Source organism: Ursus arctos, unplaced genomic scaffold (assembly GCF_023065955.2).
Source record: "Ursus arctos isolate Adak ecotype North America unplaced genomic scaffold, UrsArc2.0 scaffold_20, whole genome shotgun sequence".
NCBI lineage: Eukaryota > Metazoa > Chordata > Mammalia > Carnivora > Ursidae > Ursus > Ursus arctos.
The window spans coordinates 28,480,180-28,497,789 of record NW_026622875.1 but is presented as its reverse complement, the minus strand read 5'-3'; the positions used below and the strand labels follow the sequence as shown (position 1 = coordinate 28,497,789).

General features: G+C 47.9%; 1 protein-coding gene across 8 annotated transcripts in view; it reads left to right on the top strand.

The window, feature by feature from the left end:
• TMEM108 (transmembrane protein 108) overlaps nt 1–15,662 on the top strand; it is a 658,034-nt gene extending 642,372 nt beyond the window's left edge. For all 8 annotated transcript variants that reach the window (XM_057315897.1, XM_057315896.1, XM_057315902.1 and 5 more), the window contains 3 exons: nt 1,275–2,702; nt 10,089–10,243; nt 15,318–15,662. In XM_057315897.1, the coding sequence (XP_057171880.1) occupies nt 1,275–2,702; nt 10,089–10,243; nt 15,318–15,440 (1,706 nt within the window). In that variant the 3' untranslated portion in view covers nt 15,441–15,662. The remainder of the gene's footprint in view (nt 1–1,274; nt 2,703–10,088; nt 10,244–15,317) is intronic.
• The last annotated feature ends 1,948 nt before the right edge of the window (nt 15,663–17,610 follow it).

Genomic DNA, 17,610 nt, shown 5'->3' with positions numbered 1-17,610 from the left:
AGAAGATGATCTCCCCTTCTTTGTTTCTGAAAGCTCACCAGGGCCCCTGCCTTCCCCTGTCAGCAGTTTTGCTGACCATCCCAGACATGTAGAAATCACTACCAGGACCCCTGCTTTGGCCATTCATTGCTTCAATCTGGTGGGGAAGGGCATGAGAGTAACCAGGAAGGGGTTCATAAGAAAAAGGAGGCGTTCACAGGTCAGAATTAGGCCTTAGAAGTTAATCAAGTCACTCCTCAGCAGCAGAAACCAGTTCTTTCCATTCTATGTATTGTACCAGGGTGGACAGTTTTCCAGTTTATAATCCGAACAGATCCTATGTCTCACATTTGTACAAGATGTGTTATTTGTTAAGTTTGGCACATGCTATTGTGATTAATAAAATGCACATATATTTAGAAGTATTTTTAAATTTATAGGTTTTTGTCCTTGTGCATTTTCTCAATGAACTAAAAGCACACACACTGATCATCATGAAAAATTCATGATTTTCTTTTAATGCTCAAAAGAGGTCCTCCTTTTCAAAAGGTTGGACATCACCAGTGATTTTCCACAAAGCGTTCAGCCACATGAGCGCCACAGGAAAAGCAGTTAACATTAATGATAACCATAAAACCAGCTGGCATTCATGGAGTGCATCTTCTCTTCCAGGCTCTCTGCTAAGTGCTATATGGGCACCAGATCTGGTCACCCTCTGGACGCCTGTCCCCTTCTGCCTATTACTATCCTATGGCACTGAGATGTCTCTGCCTTGTTTTAGGATTGTTTGTAGATTTGTTTGAGCTCACTCAGAGCCAGAGACTGCCCTGTTCATTTTTGTGTCCTCCAGTGTCAAGGAGAGGATAGAGACCCTCCTTACTTGTCCAGTGAGTAGGACTGAATAAACAGAGGTCTGACCATTTGTGCCTTTGTCCAGTCCATAAATGGAATATTAAGAAAGGGCATAAGGTTGGTCAGCTCTGCCCATGTAAGCCTTCCACATCTGACACAGGCAGGCTCACACAGAGCTGCCAGCCTCCCTTTGATCAACCTGGCCTTGACCACTCCCTGGCCACAGAGGGGCAGCAGGCACTCGGAGGCCATAATCCTTCTCACACCCAGCCCCGCCTGTTCTGAGAAGCTGCTCTTGAGGGTCAGGGTGGCAGTGTGGACCTCCAGACTGCTCCCAGTGTTCCCTTTAGTTCCCAGAGCTCCATAGGTTCATGGGTAAGGAAGGTCCAGGCTCTGAGCAATTCCCCGGGTGTTTTACCTTTTCTCTCTGTCTTCCTCTCAAGGCTTCCTCCTGATCTTGGCACTGACCGAAGCACTGGTATTTGCCACCCAGGAACCATCTCCCAGAGAATCTCTTCAGGTCCTCCCCTCAGGCACCACCCCAGACACCATGGTGACAGCATCCCTCAGCTCTACCAGACACTCTTCCATGGCAACTGCCCCTACTTCTGTGGTCTTACTGAGCCCCCATCCCGATGGACCCTCCTCACAGACTACAGCTCCCATGGCTATGACAACGCCACATCCAGATGGACACCCTCCAACAAACACCATCTCCACCATCATGGTGACAGCAGCCACCCCACATTCTGAAGGGCCCCTGACCACAGGGCCCCTTCCTGCTGCCATGACAACCACATCCTCCCACTCAGAGGGCCACCCCCAGGGGGAGGCTGTGCCTGCCATCCTGCTGACAAAGCCAATGGGAGCCACCAGCCGTCCCACCACAGCACCTACCCGGGCCACCACGCGCAGGCCTCCCAGGCCCCCAGGCTCTTCCCGAAAGGGGGCCAGCAGTTCATCACGCTCTGTCCTGCCTGCACCCAGTGGCCACTCTGGGAGGAAGGAAGGCCAGCGAGGACGAAATCAGAGCTCCACATATCTGGGGCAGAAGCGGCCCCTGGGGAAAATCTTTCAGATCTACAAAGGCAACTTTACAGGGTCTATAGAACCTGACCCCTCCACCCTCACCCCCAGGAACCCACTCCGGGGTTATTCTTCCTTGCCACAGCCCCAGACAGTGGCCACAACCGTGGCGCCCAGCAGGACCTCGTGGGCACCATCCACCACCCCCTTGGTGCCTGCAGAGGACAAGCCAGGCCTTAGCAGAGCAGACCAGGGGGGTGGTTCCACCTTCACCAGCCAAGGAGGGGAGCCGGACACCACAGTAGCCTCAGGTGCCCCTACCAGTCCACAACCTGCCCCAGTGCCTTCTCAGCAACCCCGCGGTGACCCACAGGATGGCCCCAGCCACAGTGACTCCTGGCTTACTGTCACCCCTGGCATCAACAGACCTCCATCTGCCAGCTCTGGGGTTTTCCCAGCCACTGCGGGGCCCACCCAGGCTGCCTTCAATGCCAGTGTCTCAGCCCCTTCCAAGGGGACTCCTCAGGGAACATCCTCAACCTCGAAGGCCCCAGCCCACCCTACTGGGGGCTCAGAAAGCACTGTTGCCCAAGCCAAGGAGGAGGCTACAGCCACCCCCACCATGACCAACAGGGTGCCCAGTCCTCTCTCCACAGTGGTGTCCACAGCCACAGGAAACTTCCTCAACCGCCTAGTCCCTGCCGGGACCTGGAAGCCTGGAACAGCAGGGAATATATCGCATGTGGCTGAAGGGGACAAACCCCAGCACAGAGCCACCATCTGCCTGAGCAAGATGGACATCGCCTGGGTGATCCTGGCCATCAGTGTGCCCATCTCCTCTTGCTGTAAGTGCCTCACCCTCTCATCACTCCTCTCTTTCTCCCTCCTCTCCCTCTATCACATCAACTTGTCTCTCCCCAGAGTTCCTTTGCCCCAGAGCTGGGCAGTCCCTACCAAGTAGGCTGCAAAACTTCCCAGAATTATAGGAAACCATGTGGCAGAGCAAGAATCATGGGTTATCCCTATCCCCAGTTCTCAGCTTGCCAGGCCATGGCTTAGATGCCCACTCATCATAAAAACACAGCTCCCAGGAGTGGGGGAGAACCTTCTAAGTAGTCCAGTCCAGCTCTGCATTGTGCAGAAAGAAACACCAAGCTAGAGAGGTGCCATGACTCACCCAGGAGCCCAAAGTTAAGTGAGAGATAGGCCTGGGATGGAAAGTCACCGTCTTCCTGCCCAGTGCTCTTGTCATGACACCACCCTGCCACACTCACCCTCAAGGGTGGCCTGCTAATGGCTGTAGTGACATGGCACCAAGACACCATAGGTGAACACTGGCACTTCTACACATACAGCCTTCAAGTAGGAGAGCCTTCACCTTCCTCTCCCACTTCACATCCATCTCTCTGCCTGTCTTTCCTCCCCTCCCTCATCTCTTCTCCTGTTCTTTCTCTCTTTCTCCAAAAAAGGAGAAGAGACTTTGATCTTGTAGGAATTTCTATTAGCCTTGGCAAAAGCAGCAGTTCCTATAGCTAAATTGGGAGCTGGAGAGTTACATGTGAATCTAGCTATTCTCTCCCTCCTCCCCAGTTTTATTTGTTCATGGATGGTGTGAACTGGATGCTGGTGTGAGCTGGATGCAGTGTGGACCTCATCATTGCTCCCCCTGGTACTGGTAGGTAAGGGCTCTCCCCAGGCCACCAGCACTTCCTTGCTACTGCCTGTCACTCTTTTAATGAGAATTTGAGAGATTCTTCTTCCTGATGTCTCCATAAAGAACCTGATATAATCACTTAGAACTTTAGGGCTTCCTTTATGTCTTCCCCATGTACTTGATCCTAGATTCTCGGAGTTTCTCTGATAACCTCACAAGAATCCTCACTAATTTTAGCTTCCCCCCACCCCTACACAGTTATTGTCTGGCCTCCTTGTGAACCCTTCCAGGGGTGAGAAACCCCCTGTGCTCCTCAGTCGTTGGACAGCCCATTCTCCTTTGACCCCTTCAGGTTGTTACCCAGCTTTCATGGAAGCCTGACATTTGTCTCTTTGTAATTTCCACTTTGTGGTCCTGAGCCATGCCCTCTGAAGCCACACAAAACCAGTCTATCTACCAACTCCTGAAACATTTCAAATGGTGCTCAAAGAGAGCTGTTCCTTTTCTAAGCTGCTCATCCCTATTCCTTCAAGTCTCTTTTTAGGGCCACATTGCCCTGGCCCTACCCCATCATCTGCCGCTCCTGATGACCACAGTTTTATCCCTGCTCTCCCAGAAGGGAGCATAGCATTCCACATGCCCAGGCATGGCCGAGGAGAGCAGATGGCGGTTCCTTTGTTCTGGACACTTCAGTCACACTCAGGAAGCCAACACTGGCATCAGCTCTGTTGGTTGTACTAGCTGTCACATCACACCATGGACTCATCCTGATCTCAAGAGGAATGAGGTCCCAGCAACTTTCCACAGAGGACACTGTTAAGTCAGCTCTCCCAGCCTTTCCTCATGCGTGGGTCATTTGAACATTTGTGCAGGAGGTATAAGCCTTTAACATGAGCATAGTTTCTGCTTGGCGTTGTACCAATAAGATCTTTTTAAAATCTACATTCTGGATTCTTTCCAGAAGCCACCTCTCCCAGCTTTTTGTTTCCTTCTAGTTGATAAGCAAAGCAAACTTTCCATGTCAAGGGTGGGCAGCCTACTTCTGCTCAAGGACCTAATTCAGGAAAAGTGAAAAAGTTTGCAGGTTGTCTATTTTATTCTTTCATTAAGTGCCTTTATTGTCTCTCATGTAAACACATGAATGCTTAAAACTGTGATTGTCCACTCCTAAACAGAAGAATGATAATGAGAAAATGTAGCTCTGTTAGCCAATAAATCATTAATAGTGGTCATATTTGAGAAGTAACCACATTACAGACAGCTTTCTAATTTTCCATTCTTTACGTGTCTCTAGAAGCTTTAGTTTACAAAGTGAGTTCCCATTATTTTTAATCAATCCATCTTCAAAACAGACTAGCCAGAGGAATAAAAAACATAAACACGCTATGCAAGGAACATACCTCATAGGCAGGGACTAAGTCACAGGTGAATTGACTTGCCCAGGGTCCCAATCACGTAAGTCAGCTCTGATCCAGTGGTAGAATCTGTCTGATTCAATACATATTTCCCAAGTGCCCATTGTGTGCCAGGCACTATGCCAAGCACTAGGGAATCAAGAGATGCGATGTGGCTGCCTCCCCAGCTCTCAGAGCCTTCTCCCCACCTGGTCCTTTCTCTTTGCGTAAGCTGGACAGCACAGAGTAGATCTAACCTTCACCCCACAGGCCACACCCACCTGTGTTTTATAGTTCTAAAAAGACTTCTACAGCCCTCTTTGCCATGTGTGAATTTGAAATTAGATCTTACTGCAAAGCCAGAAAACCCATGGGCTGCCTAAACTGTGCATAATAATGCCAGCCAAGACAGGACACAGCCTGGAACTGCACCTAGGGAATGCTCCCAGCACTCTGAAAGGAGCCTTCAGGTGCTGGGATAGAACATAACTACTTTGTAAAGGAAGCTATGTACCCTTTGTTCAAAGTGGACTCTGGCAGGCTCTTGGAATCACAGACTCCATGTCTGTCAGCATCTGTCTTGCATTTCCACTGTCCACATAGTAGGCTCCCCTAAGCCCTCACTCGCCAAGATCCCTGCCTGAGCTCTAGCTGCCTCCACATAGAGCTCCCTATCCTTAGTCATGGCCCCAACTCCTGTGGGACCATCTGTGGGGGCCCTGTGAAGGCCCTGATGCAAGGGACATCAAGATAGAATACTTATCCAGCTTCAGCATACCATGCTCTTTCAAAGCACAGATGAATGTGCTGCTTTCATAGCTAATCCCACTCCAGTCTCAGACAAGCAGACCTCTTCCAGTGGCTGCATTTATCCTAAAGCTCATTCTACTGCTCCCAAAGAAGGGTCTTCTTTGCCAGTTTGCCATATATTTCAGGCAATCTGGGTTCATGGCAAAGTGCATGCATAGGTTTCCTCACATCTGGCTTCAGACCAGCCCTGACCTGAAATCAAAAACAAGATTACAGGTGGCCAGAACTGCCAGGCAGGTGGTTGAATCCCCTGCTTCTCTTGGAAGCAGGGGATAATCATAGCAAATCTCAGGCCTGCCCAAGAAGGGCTGTCATCAGTTCCACCAACCCTTCCAGATCATAAGCCCCACCCAATGGCTGGAAGGATATATGTGCAGGGACTGAGAAATGCTTTGTCTCCTGAGCCATGCCAGAGACAGCCATACAGGGGTTCAGATGTGCTGAAAACTGAAACTGATTGGATCCAGGCCACGTTTGGCTGGGGCAGAGGAGCCATGTGGCTCTTGAGCTGGTCTCTGCTGCCACCATCAGGATGCAAAGAGCTCACCATTTCCTGTTAGAACCCTCTGGGCCCGGCACTGCGTTGGTGCTGACACACTCCTGCCAGTGCTCTGGGCTTTTTCATCAGGTGGTCAGTTTTGTGACTCTGCCAAGCTCCCTGGCCTCTCCTGCACTTACCACATCCATTCTCAAGAATGTCTTCACCCTGCCTCCCTGAAAAAGATGAAAGGCTGTTTGGATGTTGAGGACAGGAACCAGGCCAGCTGCAGATGTTTTTCATCACCAATCTTAAGTTGAGCCTGACTGAAGCAGAGTAGGACTTCTTTCTGCCCCTGGATATGTGAGAGTCCATTTGCACTGTGCCCCAGAGCATTCTGGCTTCCTTCCAGACATGCAGTAAATGCCATTAGATATATGTAACTCTTATAGGCCCAAAATGACTTTGTAGTTATTACATAAGAAAACATGGGTCAGAGTTACTCTTTCTGTGAAAAGAGTAGAATAAATTGAAATGAGAAGGAAGTGTGACCAGGAGTGTGGAAGGAAGTGTGTCTCCTCGGGGCTTATGAACTAACTGAAGCAAGGGGGATGGGGAGTAGGCTCAGGGCCAGGCAGTGTTGTCCAGGGGGTGTCACCTCAGCTGGACCAGAGTACTTTGCTCTCACTGCTCTTCTCTGTGCTTCCCAACCAGCACCCCCTGCTGGGAGCGTTCTAGTCCCACCCACCAGGATGGGGAGCCAGACAGCCCCCAAACCTGGTTTCCCCAGGCCCTTAGTCTTGTGTCCAGCCTGGCCTCCTTCCAACCCTTAGGCCTCCCTGAGCCTCTTTCCCCAACCCCCAAAGAAAGGAAGTGATTGTCCACAGGCTGGGCTGGTCCCTCAGGCTGGCACCACTGGGCCAGTCCTCCCTTCCAGGATGTCAGTTTCTCATCTTCAAAATGAAGGAGCCAAACTGAAATATGTCACAGGTCCCTGTCTTCTAACTTTTTTTAACATTAAACCTGCATAAATCACTAGAGAAGAGGCCTGGTATGACAGAAAGGCTTGGCTCATGAAATCACATATGTCAGGGTACCTCTCCTGCTGGTCACCTGTGGGGCTTGGACATGTAACTTAACCACTGGTCCAATGTTTTCTCACCTATAAAAATAGGACTAATATCCACAGCATTAGTTCACAGCCTTCAAGCCAGGGGCGCCTGGGTGGCTTAGTCACTTAAGCATCTGACCCTTGATTTCAGCTCAGGTCATCATCTCAGGGTCATGAGATCGAGCCCTGCATTGGGCTGTGCACCAAGTGTCCTGCCCACTTGGGACTCTCTCTCTCCTCCCTCTCCCTGCTCACTCTCTCTCTCCCTCCCTCTCTCTCTTAAAAAAAAAAAAAAAGGCAGATGACAGCATGGGCTTGTGTTTGCACAGAGTTGTGTCATTTAAAAAATGCTTCCCCATGCCTCAGATGTGTTCCCTGCAGGATTCAGGGCAATATAAGACAACAAGCATCACCCTGAGGGTCACAGAGACCCGGGTCAAGTTCCATTAATTACCTGCGTGATCAAGATCAATTTTGTTAACTTCCATAAGCTTTGTTTGCCTCTTCTTCAAAGAGGAAGAGTAACAGTACATTCCTCAGACTGTTTTGTGGGTTAAATCAGACTGTAAAGTGCCTAGGTCAGCGCTGGGCATATATTAGAGACTCCATAAGTCTGAATTGTACTTTTTCTTGGATGAAAGTTCAGGCCACCAAAATAATGAAAGTTCTAAATCACAGGTGGACCCTTGGCCTTGAGCCACTCAATAGTCATGTAGCCCAGTTTTTCTTTCTAGATCTCTCTTGTGGAGGGTACTGGAAGAACAAGAAAACTCTCATTGAATAAGCACTGACTGTGCATCAGGCAGTGTGCTCAGCATTTGCATTTATGATCTCTAGCTCTTATTACAGCCCTGTGAATCCATAGTAGTCAAGTGTGGTGAAGTGACTTACCTGATGTAACACTTGAACCCAGGCCTTTTGGATTCCAAGCCCAAGCTCTGTCTATGGCCAGGCTAGCCTCTATTGTAAATGAAAGGGCACTCAAGAGGCACTGAGAATTCCCAGCGAGAAACAATCAGGCCTGGAGCGCTAACAACATTTGAGGGGAGAAAGCTAGAAAACAGAGCTCCCTGTTCCAGCCCCCAGACCAACAGGGCCAGCCCTTCCCACTAGGCAGGGTCCTGGTCCTGTGTCCTAAATAGGCCCAGGCTCTGGAGCCAGGGGCAGTGTGGGCTTGAGGGAGCACTGGACTGGGGGGTCAGAGGACCCAGACTCTGCAACCTATGCCAAAGCAGATTAGCAGCTTTACGGCTTCTGTTTCACCAGTTTGAATTCCCCCAGACCATTTCACCATCCCAGTTCCAGGAGCAAGATGGAAAGTTAGTGACAGTGAAGAATAAAGATGCCAGAAGGGGGGGAGATAGGACCTGGTGTCTTGCCCCAGCCCAGCCACTCATAGACCAGTGACCTGTAGCAAGTCAGCTGAATGCTTTGGACCAGTCTTCTCATCTGCAAAATAAGGAGGTGCCCTAACTTAGCAGATTTTCAGGCTGAGCTCTGCAGCTCCCCCTCTTCACCCCCATTCATCTTTCAGTCACCTCCTTCTTTGAAAGGAAGGAAAGAAGAAAAAAGGAGAACTTTAATTTGGAAATTTTTCAAAATTTGAAGGTCTGTACCAGCCAGTCTAAAATTTCTTTTAGCTCAAACATTCAGAAATGTCTTATATCTTTAAAACTTTTTTAAGGGTACCTAGAAAAGTAATGAGCAAATTAGAAGTCTTTCTGATCAAAGCAGATTGGATCAGTAGAAACTTGCCCAATCTCTTGGCCTTGCCTGGAGGCCTTTTCAGGTTGAGATGCCAGCAACACCAGCAGCTGAGAAGAGAGCTACAGAATTCCTGTATTATCCCAGACGGACTGAAGGGGTGGGCCCTGAGGTCTCAGCCTGTATGGGTGCCAGCTTTTGCAGATATCCCACACCTGCCATATACAGGCCCCCAGCGCTGGCCAAATCTTCAGGCTGTGGTGGACAGAGCTGGCACTCTGATGCCCCCTGGTGGTCATTGTCATCACGGTGCCGGCCTCTGGACTCCTGAATCAGGGGTCCCCTCTCCCCAGCACAGATGGTCAGCACCTCCAAGATGTTGAGTGCAGCCCTGCCCACCCCTGGCCTGGAGTTCCCAATCTTCATTTACTGGCTGCTCCCCAAGAGGGCTACTGTCATCCTTGTCAAAGCATCACCTATTGCACTGTGTGAGCCTGGACAGGCCACCTTACCTCCCCAACCTCAGAAACCTTCTCTTTTGGGAAGCTGAAGTCCTTCTATTCACACACTTGGTTCATTAGCAACATCCAAATATACTCATCCCTCTCAGGGGCCATGTAAGTCTCAGAGATTGGACAGATAGGGTCACATATTAAGATTGCCTCAGGAAAGCCTTTCATGATGACCCTAAAGCATTCTCTCCCCAACTCCTCTCCATTGTCTCTCTCACTTCACCCTACTTTATTTTCTTTGAACAATTATTGCTATCTGAATTTACCTTATATTCATTTTGTCTATTATAGATCACGTGACCCCCTCTGTGCCCCTCCATACACAAACTTGGAGGGATGTTTATGATACAAGAAAGCCTTGTCTTTTTTTCACTCTCTCTCTCCCAGACTGGCCCAAAGTTGGCATTCGACGTATATAGATAATTGTTGAACCAACAAATTATTGAAGGGATAAGTGGCTGAATATATGACCATCACAGACCCACCTGGAGACTTGCATCTGTCGCTCAGCAATGCTGGCTCCATGCTTGTCTCCCTCCCCCATCTCTAACTTGGACTCTCTCTACAGCTGTCTTGCTGACAGTGTGCTGCCTGAGGAGGAAGAAAAAGACAGCCAACCCAGAGAACAACCTGAGCTACTGGAATAATGCCATCACCATGGACTACTTCAACAAGCATGCTGTGGAGTTGCCAAGGGAAATCCAGTCCCTTGAAACCTCTGAGGTAATGAGCCCCAAACCAACGGGTGCCCTCTGGAAGGTCCAGCGCCATCACAGGGAATAGCACAGGCTCCAAAGTAAGCCGTGGAGCATTTGCTTGCTTCTTAGTGTCTCGCTTCTCAAAAGATGGTCCACAGACCAGTAGCAGCAGCACCCAGGAAGCTACAGGCCCCACCCAAGCCCTAGTGAATCAATCTGTATTTTAGCAAGAATTCCCAGGTGCTTTCTATCCGTGTTAAAGTTTGGGAAGCACTGTTCTTGGGACCCCGGGTTGCTGGGAGCAATTTGATAAGTATTCGTTGAGAACCCATTTTGTGGCAGGCAGTCTCTGGGGATAATGAAGATGAGAGCTTGCTCTCAGGGGGCCCATATTCCAAGATGTGGTTGAGGTATGAGCCCCAAGTTTCATTCAAAAGCAAACAAACTAGGGGAGATACAAGAATATTTGCAGAGAGCTGTAGAAACCTAGGAGAAGAAAGCCTTCGCAGTGGTGGTTAGGAAGGATAAGTGGATTTTGACAGGTATTCCAGCAAAGGAAGTAACCTGAGTAAAGGTGGGAATGGGAGAAAAGAATACTTTGGGTCAGGAAGTGTTGCCCAAAATACCCATCTGGCCAGTGAGAGAGCTAGGCTTTGACCAGGTGCTCCTTCTACAATCACACAGAAGGTAGGGCAGAGGCCAGAGCACAGCAGGAAAGGTAGATCGATTAGGTGTGGGCTTGAAAGGGCTTGAATGGAGTTTATACTTCAGTCTTGGGCAGTGGAGGGTCATTGAAAGTTTTGAGTTTTGTATCACCTAGTTTTAGAAAGATTGTGCTGACGGCCTGGTGAAGGTACTCTATACGTGATTAGTGAATGGATAGGAAGGAGAGGAAGGGTGGTTTAATGGATGGATGAATGGATGGGAGGACAGGCAGGAAGACAGACTCAAAATAAGTAGGCCAGCTGGGATGCAGTTGAGATGGCCCAGGAGAAAGATGGCAGACATCTGAGTAAACACAGTGAGAGCAGAGAAGAGTTCTTCTGGAGAGAGTCCCCTTTTTCCCTGCAGATCCATCCCCACAGCAGCCAGGGTGGGCTTTTATAAACATAAATGTGATCACATCACTGCCAGACTCAAACACTTCAGTAATTATCTTGATGCTCTTAAGTTAAAGTTCACAGTCTTCTGCAGGGCCCATGAGGTGGACTTGGCCCAACTGTCCAGCCTCACATTGTGCCACTCTCCCTCTCATCTGCTGAGCTCCAGCCACACCAGATGTCCTTTCACTTCTTTATGACACCAAGTTACATCCCATTCTAGTGCTGTGCATGACTGTTCCTTCTGCTGGAATATGTTCTGTCCCTCCCCAGCACTCCTTCACCCATAGTTCCGGCCCAGTCTAACTGTCACTTCCTCAGAGAGGCCTTCCCTCATCTCCCAGGCTGGGCTCTGCTCTCCTATCATGCAGTCTCAGCTCCTTATGCTTTTCCTTCATGGCACTTACCGGAGTTGTAATGATGTAGCTGCTGGTCTGATATTTGTTTAATATTTCACTCCCCAACTAGAATACCCAGTTGCTTCCACACTGAGAAACCCAGGGGTCAGTTCTAAGCATTCCTCTTACTCAGACTACCAGCAGCATCAGCACCATCAGTCATTTCCTCCTCAGAAAGTTTCTCTGTCTTCACCCCATCCTGTCCTGTCTCTCCCCCACCTCTCAGCAACTCCTTCTCAGTCTCCTTCATTGACTCCCAGTCCTTTGGGTCCTTTGGCCAGCCTCTAATCACTGCAGTGCCTGGGCTTAGTCTTCCCACTGCTTCTTTTCTCTCTCTACTTAGTTTCATGACTTTAAATACTATCTCTGCAATTTCCATCTCTGGCCTTGACATTTCCCCTGCACTCTAGACTCATGTGCCCAGCTACTGCCATGCATGTCTAACGGGCATCTCAAATTCAACATGCCTAAGATTGAACTGTTGACTTCCCCTCCCCACCCAAACACCCAGAAGTTCCCTGGTGTTTCTCATTACATAGGTGGCACTGCCAGTTGTCTTTTCCTCTTACACACCGCACATCCAGTCTGTCAGCAGATCTCCTTGGTCCTTCCTATATAGGAGTACTTTTCACCACCTGCACTGCTGCCTCCCTCAAATCATGGATTGCTGCAGTAACTTCTGAAAACAAGGTCTCTGCTACCATCTTGCCTCCTGCACTGTGTCCTCCACATGGTAACCAGATGATCTTCTCAAGGGAAGGACTTCATGTCTGCCATGGCTCCCAACCGTTAAATGGCTCCTCTTCACACTTTGAGCAAAATCCAGATTCCTCTTAAGAGACCCTTCATAGGCTGGCCCCTGCCTACCTCCCTGGCCCCTCCTGCCAGACTTCGCATTGACCACACTCTTGAGCCACACCTGCCTTTGGCTCTTCCTCATACAGTCCTTCCAACAACACAAGATTGCTCTCACACCTATGTAAAATGCTCTTTTCCTGGTTCCATCCCTCACTTCCTTCAGGTCTCTGTTCCAGTGCTGCCTCTTTAGGGAAGCTTTCCCTGACTTCTCTATACAGAAGAAGCCCACCCTCCACCCCCATGGTTTTCTGCTTTATTTTTCTTCAGAGCACTTCTCACCACCTGACATTGCATCATTCTCTATTGACTGGCCTGTTATCTGTCTATCCTACTAGAATATAAGCTCCTGAGGGCAGGAGCCTCATTTGTTCTGCTCACTGCTCTATCCCTAGCACCTAGAACAGTGCCCAGAACATGGTGGGTACTTGGTAAATGTTTATCGCATGCATGAAGTTTTATTCACGATTGACCCATCACCTAGCCCAAAACCTAATACACAGTGGACACCTAATAAAAATGTTGAACTGAAGGACAGAGCAACAGGCTTCATGAAAGCATTGACCTTTAGTGTGGTCAGTGTACATCTTGCATAGAAAAATTAGTAACTACACTTATTGTGGTGAGCATTTCATAATGTACATAATTGTCAAATCACTGTGTTATACCCCTGAAACTAATATAATATTGTATGTCAACTACACTTCAATAAAAAATAAAAATGTTTTAAAAAGTGTTCCTGAGAAATATTCTAGTGAGTGAAAAAATGGGTAAGTTGGCAAAAGGGCTGGCACACTTTGAGTATGGGCTGTGAATCTCTGAACTCTAAATTTTTCATATTCTCTTTGGAAATTGGTAAATGAAAACCAAAGCCAAAGGACAGTGTCTGTGAGCTTACTATAGAAAAGACCCTGCTTATGCAGCATCCCAGGTAGTCATTCCAGCCCGGAGCACTGGGGCTGCCATCAGACAAAAGCAGAGGTTCTGGTTGAGGCTACCACCAGCAGTCACCATCCCAGGTCAGGAAGTTGCAGGAGAACCAGCAGCAGAAAGGTCAGTTTGGCTTCAGAATGAGTTATATCACTGTTTCCCTCCCAGCAGGTCTGCTGCCCTCATTCTGCTTTATTTAGAGTAATGTTACAATTTGTTCCAACTCTCTGGGCCCAGCAGGCCCTGTGGACCACCCATAGAGCGGTCATGCGGTCACAGGGCGTCTGCCCTGCACTCCACAGCCTGGGGCTGCGCTCACCGCCTGCCCTGTAGCTGCCAAGTTTGGTGGCTGCCAAGTGCTTTGCCTAAGCAAGTTTTTCTGGTGCCCTGCTCCCCTTCTGGGTTGATGAAAGCAGCAAAACACAAATCCAGACTGTATAGGCAAAATTGTGATGCCCAAAAGGTGCCTGGAAATTTTTTTCCCCCCTTCCTTCCCTTCCTCCTCCTCTCTCTTTTTTTCTTTACCCTTGTCTGTTATGTCCTAAGTTACTTTCTTTTTTACACTGCAGGAAGTGTCCACATGGTTCACTCTTGGTGAACACTTGGCTTTGTAAGAACTATAAAATGACATGCCAGATCTTGGCCTCCAAAATTTCCCTCCACAGCTCAACCCAAAGCCCAGTGGAGAAAGGGGATGCTCAGTTTTCCTTACTTAGAGGGCTGACCCCATGTCCACCCCTCTCAGATGGACACTTAGTCAATTCCAGACATTGAAGAAAATTTTTATCTTCTGAAAAGACATTTCACCAACAAATGGCCTTTCTTCCTTTCTCTCCTTATTATCTGTAAGACAATATGTACTCCTTAAAAATTATACATGTTTTGCTTAAAATAAACTTCAGAGAATTAATTGTATTTTCTGCAAGTGAAGACATCTAAGCAAGTCCGGCTTAAGCCAGTTCTACCTTGGCATATTACTGAGTCTTTGCCCTGAAATAGCCTACAGGTTCTGAGATGTCAGTTTTTTAGAATTGAAACAAGCTATGACTTTTTTTTCCCTAAATTAATACCTGGGCCTGAGTCTGAGTACAGACATTTAGTGGACTACAAATGCTTGCAGTCCTTGTTAGTTGAGACCAAAACCATTCAGATGACCTGATCAGTGAATTACCTATCTCTAGGCTTTTCCATTTCTGGGGCTGTACAGACAGACCAAATTTTTCACTTACCACCTACTATCACATAGAGATTCATATCCGTTCGCCTCAGCACATCTAGTGCTACAAGAAGTGGGGGAATGATTCTGACCAGGCTCTGGGAGGATTCAGGAGGGGGAAGAATGAGCCCTTGAAGGCTCAGAGACAGGGAGGTGGTAGGAGAGGAAAGAGGTGAGAAGTATAGGGTGTGAACATACAGGGAGGAAAAACCACCATGTCTCCCAGAGATCTGTGAGAAAGAGGCAGGAAGGAGAGTCTGGGGCCCACATAGACCCAGTTTTGCCCATGAGGGCAGTGAGCCATGTGCTGTGTGTTGCGTGCGGCAAGCCCTCTCAGACTTCTACATGGAGAGCAATGCCATCTCTGGCAACCAGAGCTGGGATTCATTCAGGGAGCAGGAAATCTTTTCAAGAAGCTGCTATAAAAATCTGAAAGAAGAGCAGAGAGGGCTTTGCACTTCAGCATTGGCAGTGAGGACGATGAAAATGTTTACCGAGCAATCCCATGTGGAAATGGATGTCCTCGTGTGTGTGTTTCTTTATGAATGGCCACCACCTGAACGCTCCAAGTACATACATCTCCTCCCTCTCTCCTCCCAGGACCAGCTCTCGGAGCCCCGATCCCCAGCCAATGGTGACTATAGAGACACTGGGATGGTCCTTGTCAACCCCTTCTGCCAAGAAACACTGTTTGTGGGAAATGATCAAGTATCGGAGATCTAACCGCAGCAGCCCTTGCTTTGCTGTTCCCTACCTTTCGTCTCTAAATTATAAATATACACATATATATTATAAATATAATCTTTGTGTAACCCTGACTTAATAAGAAACATTTTCAGCTTTTTTTCCCTAAGAATTGTCAACATCTTTTTTATAAGTGTGGTTTAAAAAAAAACTTTACAGAATGATCTGTGGCTTTATAAAATAAAGGTATTTCTAAGCAAAGCAGTTGCATTGATTGCTTCTCTTAATAACTGTCCTTGAGCATTTGGGGGTTCCAGCAGCCCCAGGCAGGTGAGGGAAGAGATAGACCCATAGAAGTGAAATGTTAAAATGGTCAAGAGCACGGCCCTTTGAGCGCTTCTTAAAGTTCTGGTTCTTCTTGAATGAGTGGGACCCCATTTCCTCCCCCTCCTTATGCACAGCAGTGAAGGCAACTGGGCCGCCTAGGGAGAAGCAGCAGACTTACACGCAGAGCAGGAAGAGGGACCATCTCATCAGCCCCGTGGATGAGTATCCTGCACCCGCACAGTGGCACCATTGGCTGTCAAGGCTAATTCCATCTGAGCTCAGGACAGCAGGCAGGAGCACGCAGCCATCAGGAGTTTGTGGAGGACATCAGGCATCCCAAGGCCACATCCCCCTAACATCGCACAACAGGGAGATTCCACTGTGCTGACAACAGGACTGCCTTGCCCTGGCGGACAAAAAAGGCCCTTCCTTAAGCACATTCCTGCATCCTCTCCAACACCCACATCTGCTTTCAAACTTGTGCCTTTCTCTGGAGATGGTTTAGATGTGGATCCTAACCCTGGAGCTTGGGAATGCTTGCCTTCTTCAAGGCTCAAATGTTTATTGGGGTTCAGCTTTGTTTACTCAAAAGGCATTGCACTGTGCCTCTGAGGAACATGCTTATGTAAGAAGCCTTGAAGTGTGGAGCTGTACTTCTCTAAACCCTCCTGCAATCTTACAAAAACAAGATTGCCAAAGTGGATTGCTTGGGAGAAGACATCATTATATCCCTCCTTGGCGCTGCACACCTGCTTGTCGGTCCGCAGATGGGCTTGCCACCCAGCGCTCATTTCCCAGTCTCCCCTGCACGGCTGCCTTCTCTGGTGGCCGGCCAGCTGCCTCCCCCAGCCCACACTCAGGAGGGGTCAGACCCACAGACGCACCAGGGGCTTCCACAGGTGGCTGCTTCTTACTTTTTTTCCTAATAGATAGTGGTGGGGAGAGAAGAGAACTGCTTTGACTCTCTCTTTAAAAGAAAATTAGTTTGATAGTATATTTTGAATATAGATGTTCTTATAGTCAGATTGGGAATTGACTTGAATGTTGATTCATATGTTCGTGTTGTTACTGTGGTCTTTTTATCATAACTTTTTCCTTTCTTCCTACATTTCCTTTATAAAAAAAAAAAAAGATGGCCTTCGAAAATGTGTGTTCTCAATGTTATATGGATCTACTTAACATGAGTTTGGTGGTTGTCTCTAAATCTTTAAAGACTCTTCAACCCACAAGGAACCAGGTTAAATGTTGCTCTGAGATTCATTTGCCAGTGTGCTGCTGTCTGACCTTTTAACCTTATATTTCTGTCAGCTATTGCATTTACTATAGCAATGTGTGTGCGTATATAAAGAAATCTGTAAAGTAAAATTATATATAATATATGTAATCAAAGATACATATGTTATATATATATATGTGTGTGTGGATGTATGACCTATTTTTCCTTATCCACAGAATTCAACTACCATGTATATATAAATAAACTTATTTTATTAGCCAGAGGATTAAGTTGCTAATACATTTTGCATTCTTTTCATTTTAAAGATTTTATTTATTTATTTGATAGATAGAGACAGCCAGCGAGAGAGAGAACAGAAGCAGGGGGAGTGGGAGAGGAAGAAGCAGGCTCCTAGCAGAGGAGCCTGATGTGGGACTCGATCCCAGAACGCTGGGATCACGCCCTGAGCGGAAGGCAGATGCTTAACGACGGCGCCACCCAGGCATCCCGCATTCTTTTCATTTTAAAATAACGTTTAAGTCTTCCTTAAGGACCAACACTGCTTAATGTTCATCTGTATTTTTAAATCTATTTTAACAGTAAGTTGGGTTTTATTAGTGTAATGACCTAATAGGATTAGCAATCCATCATTTGATTATACAAATC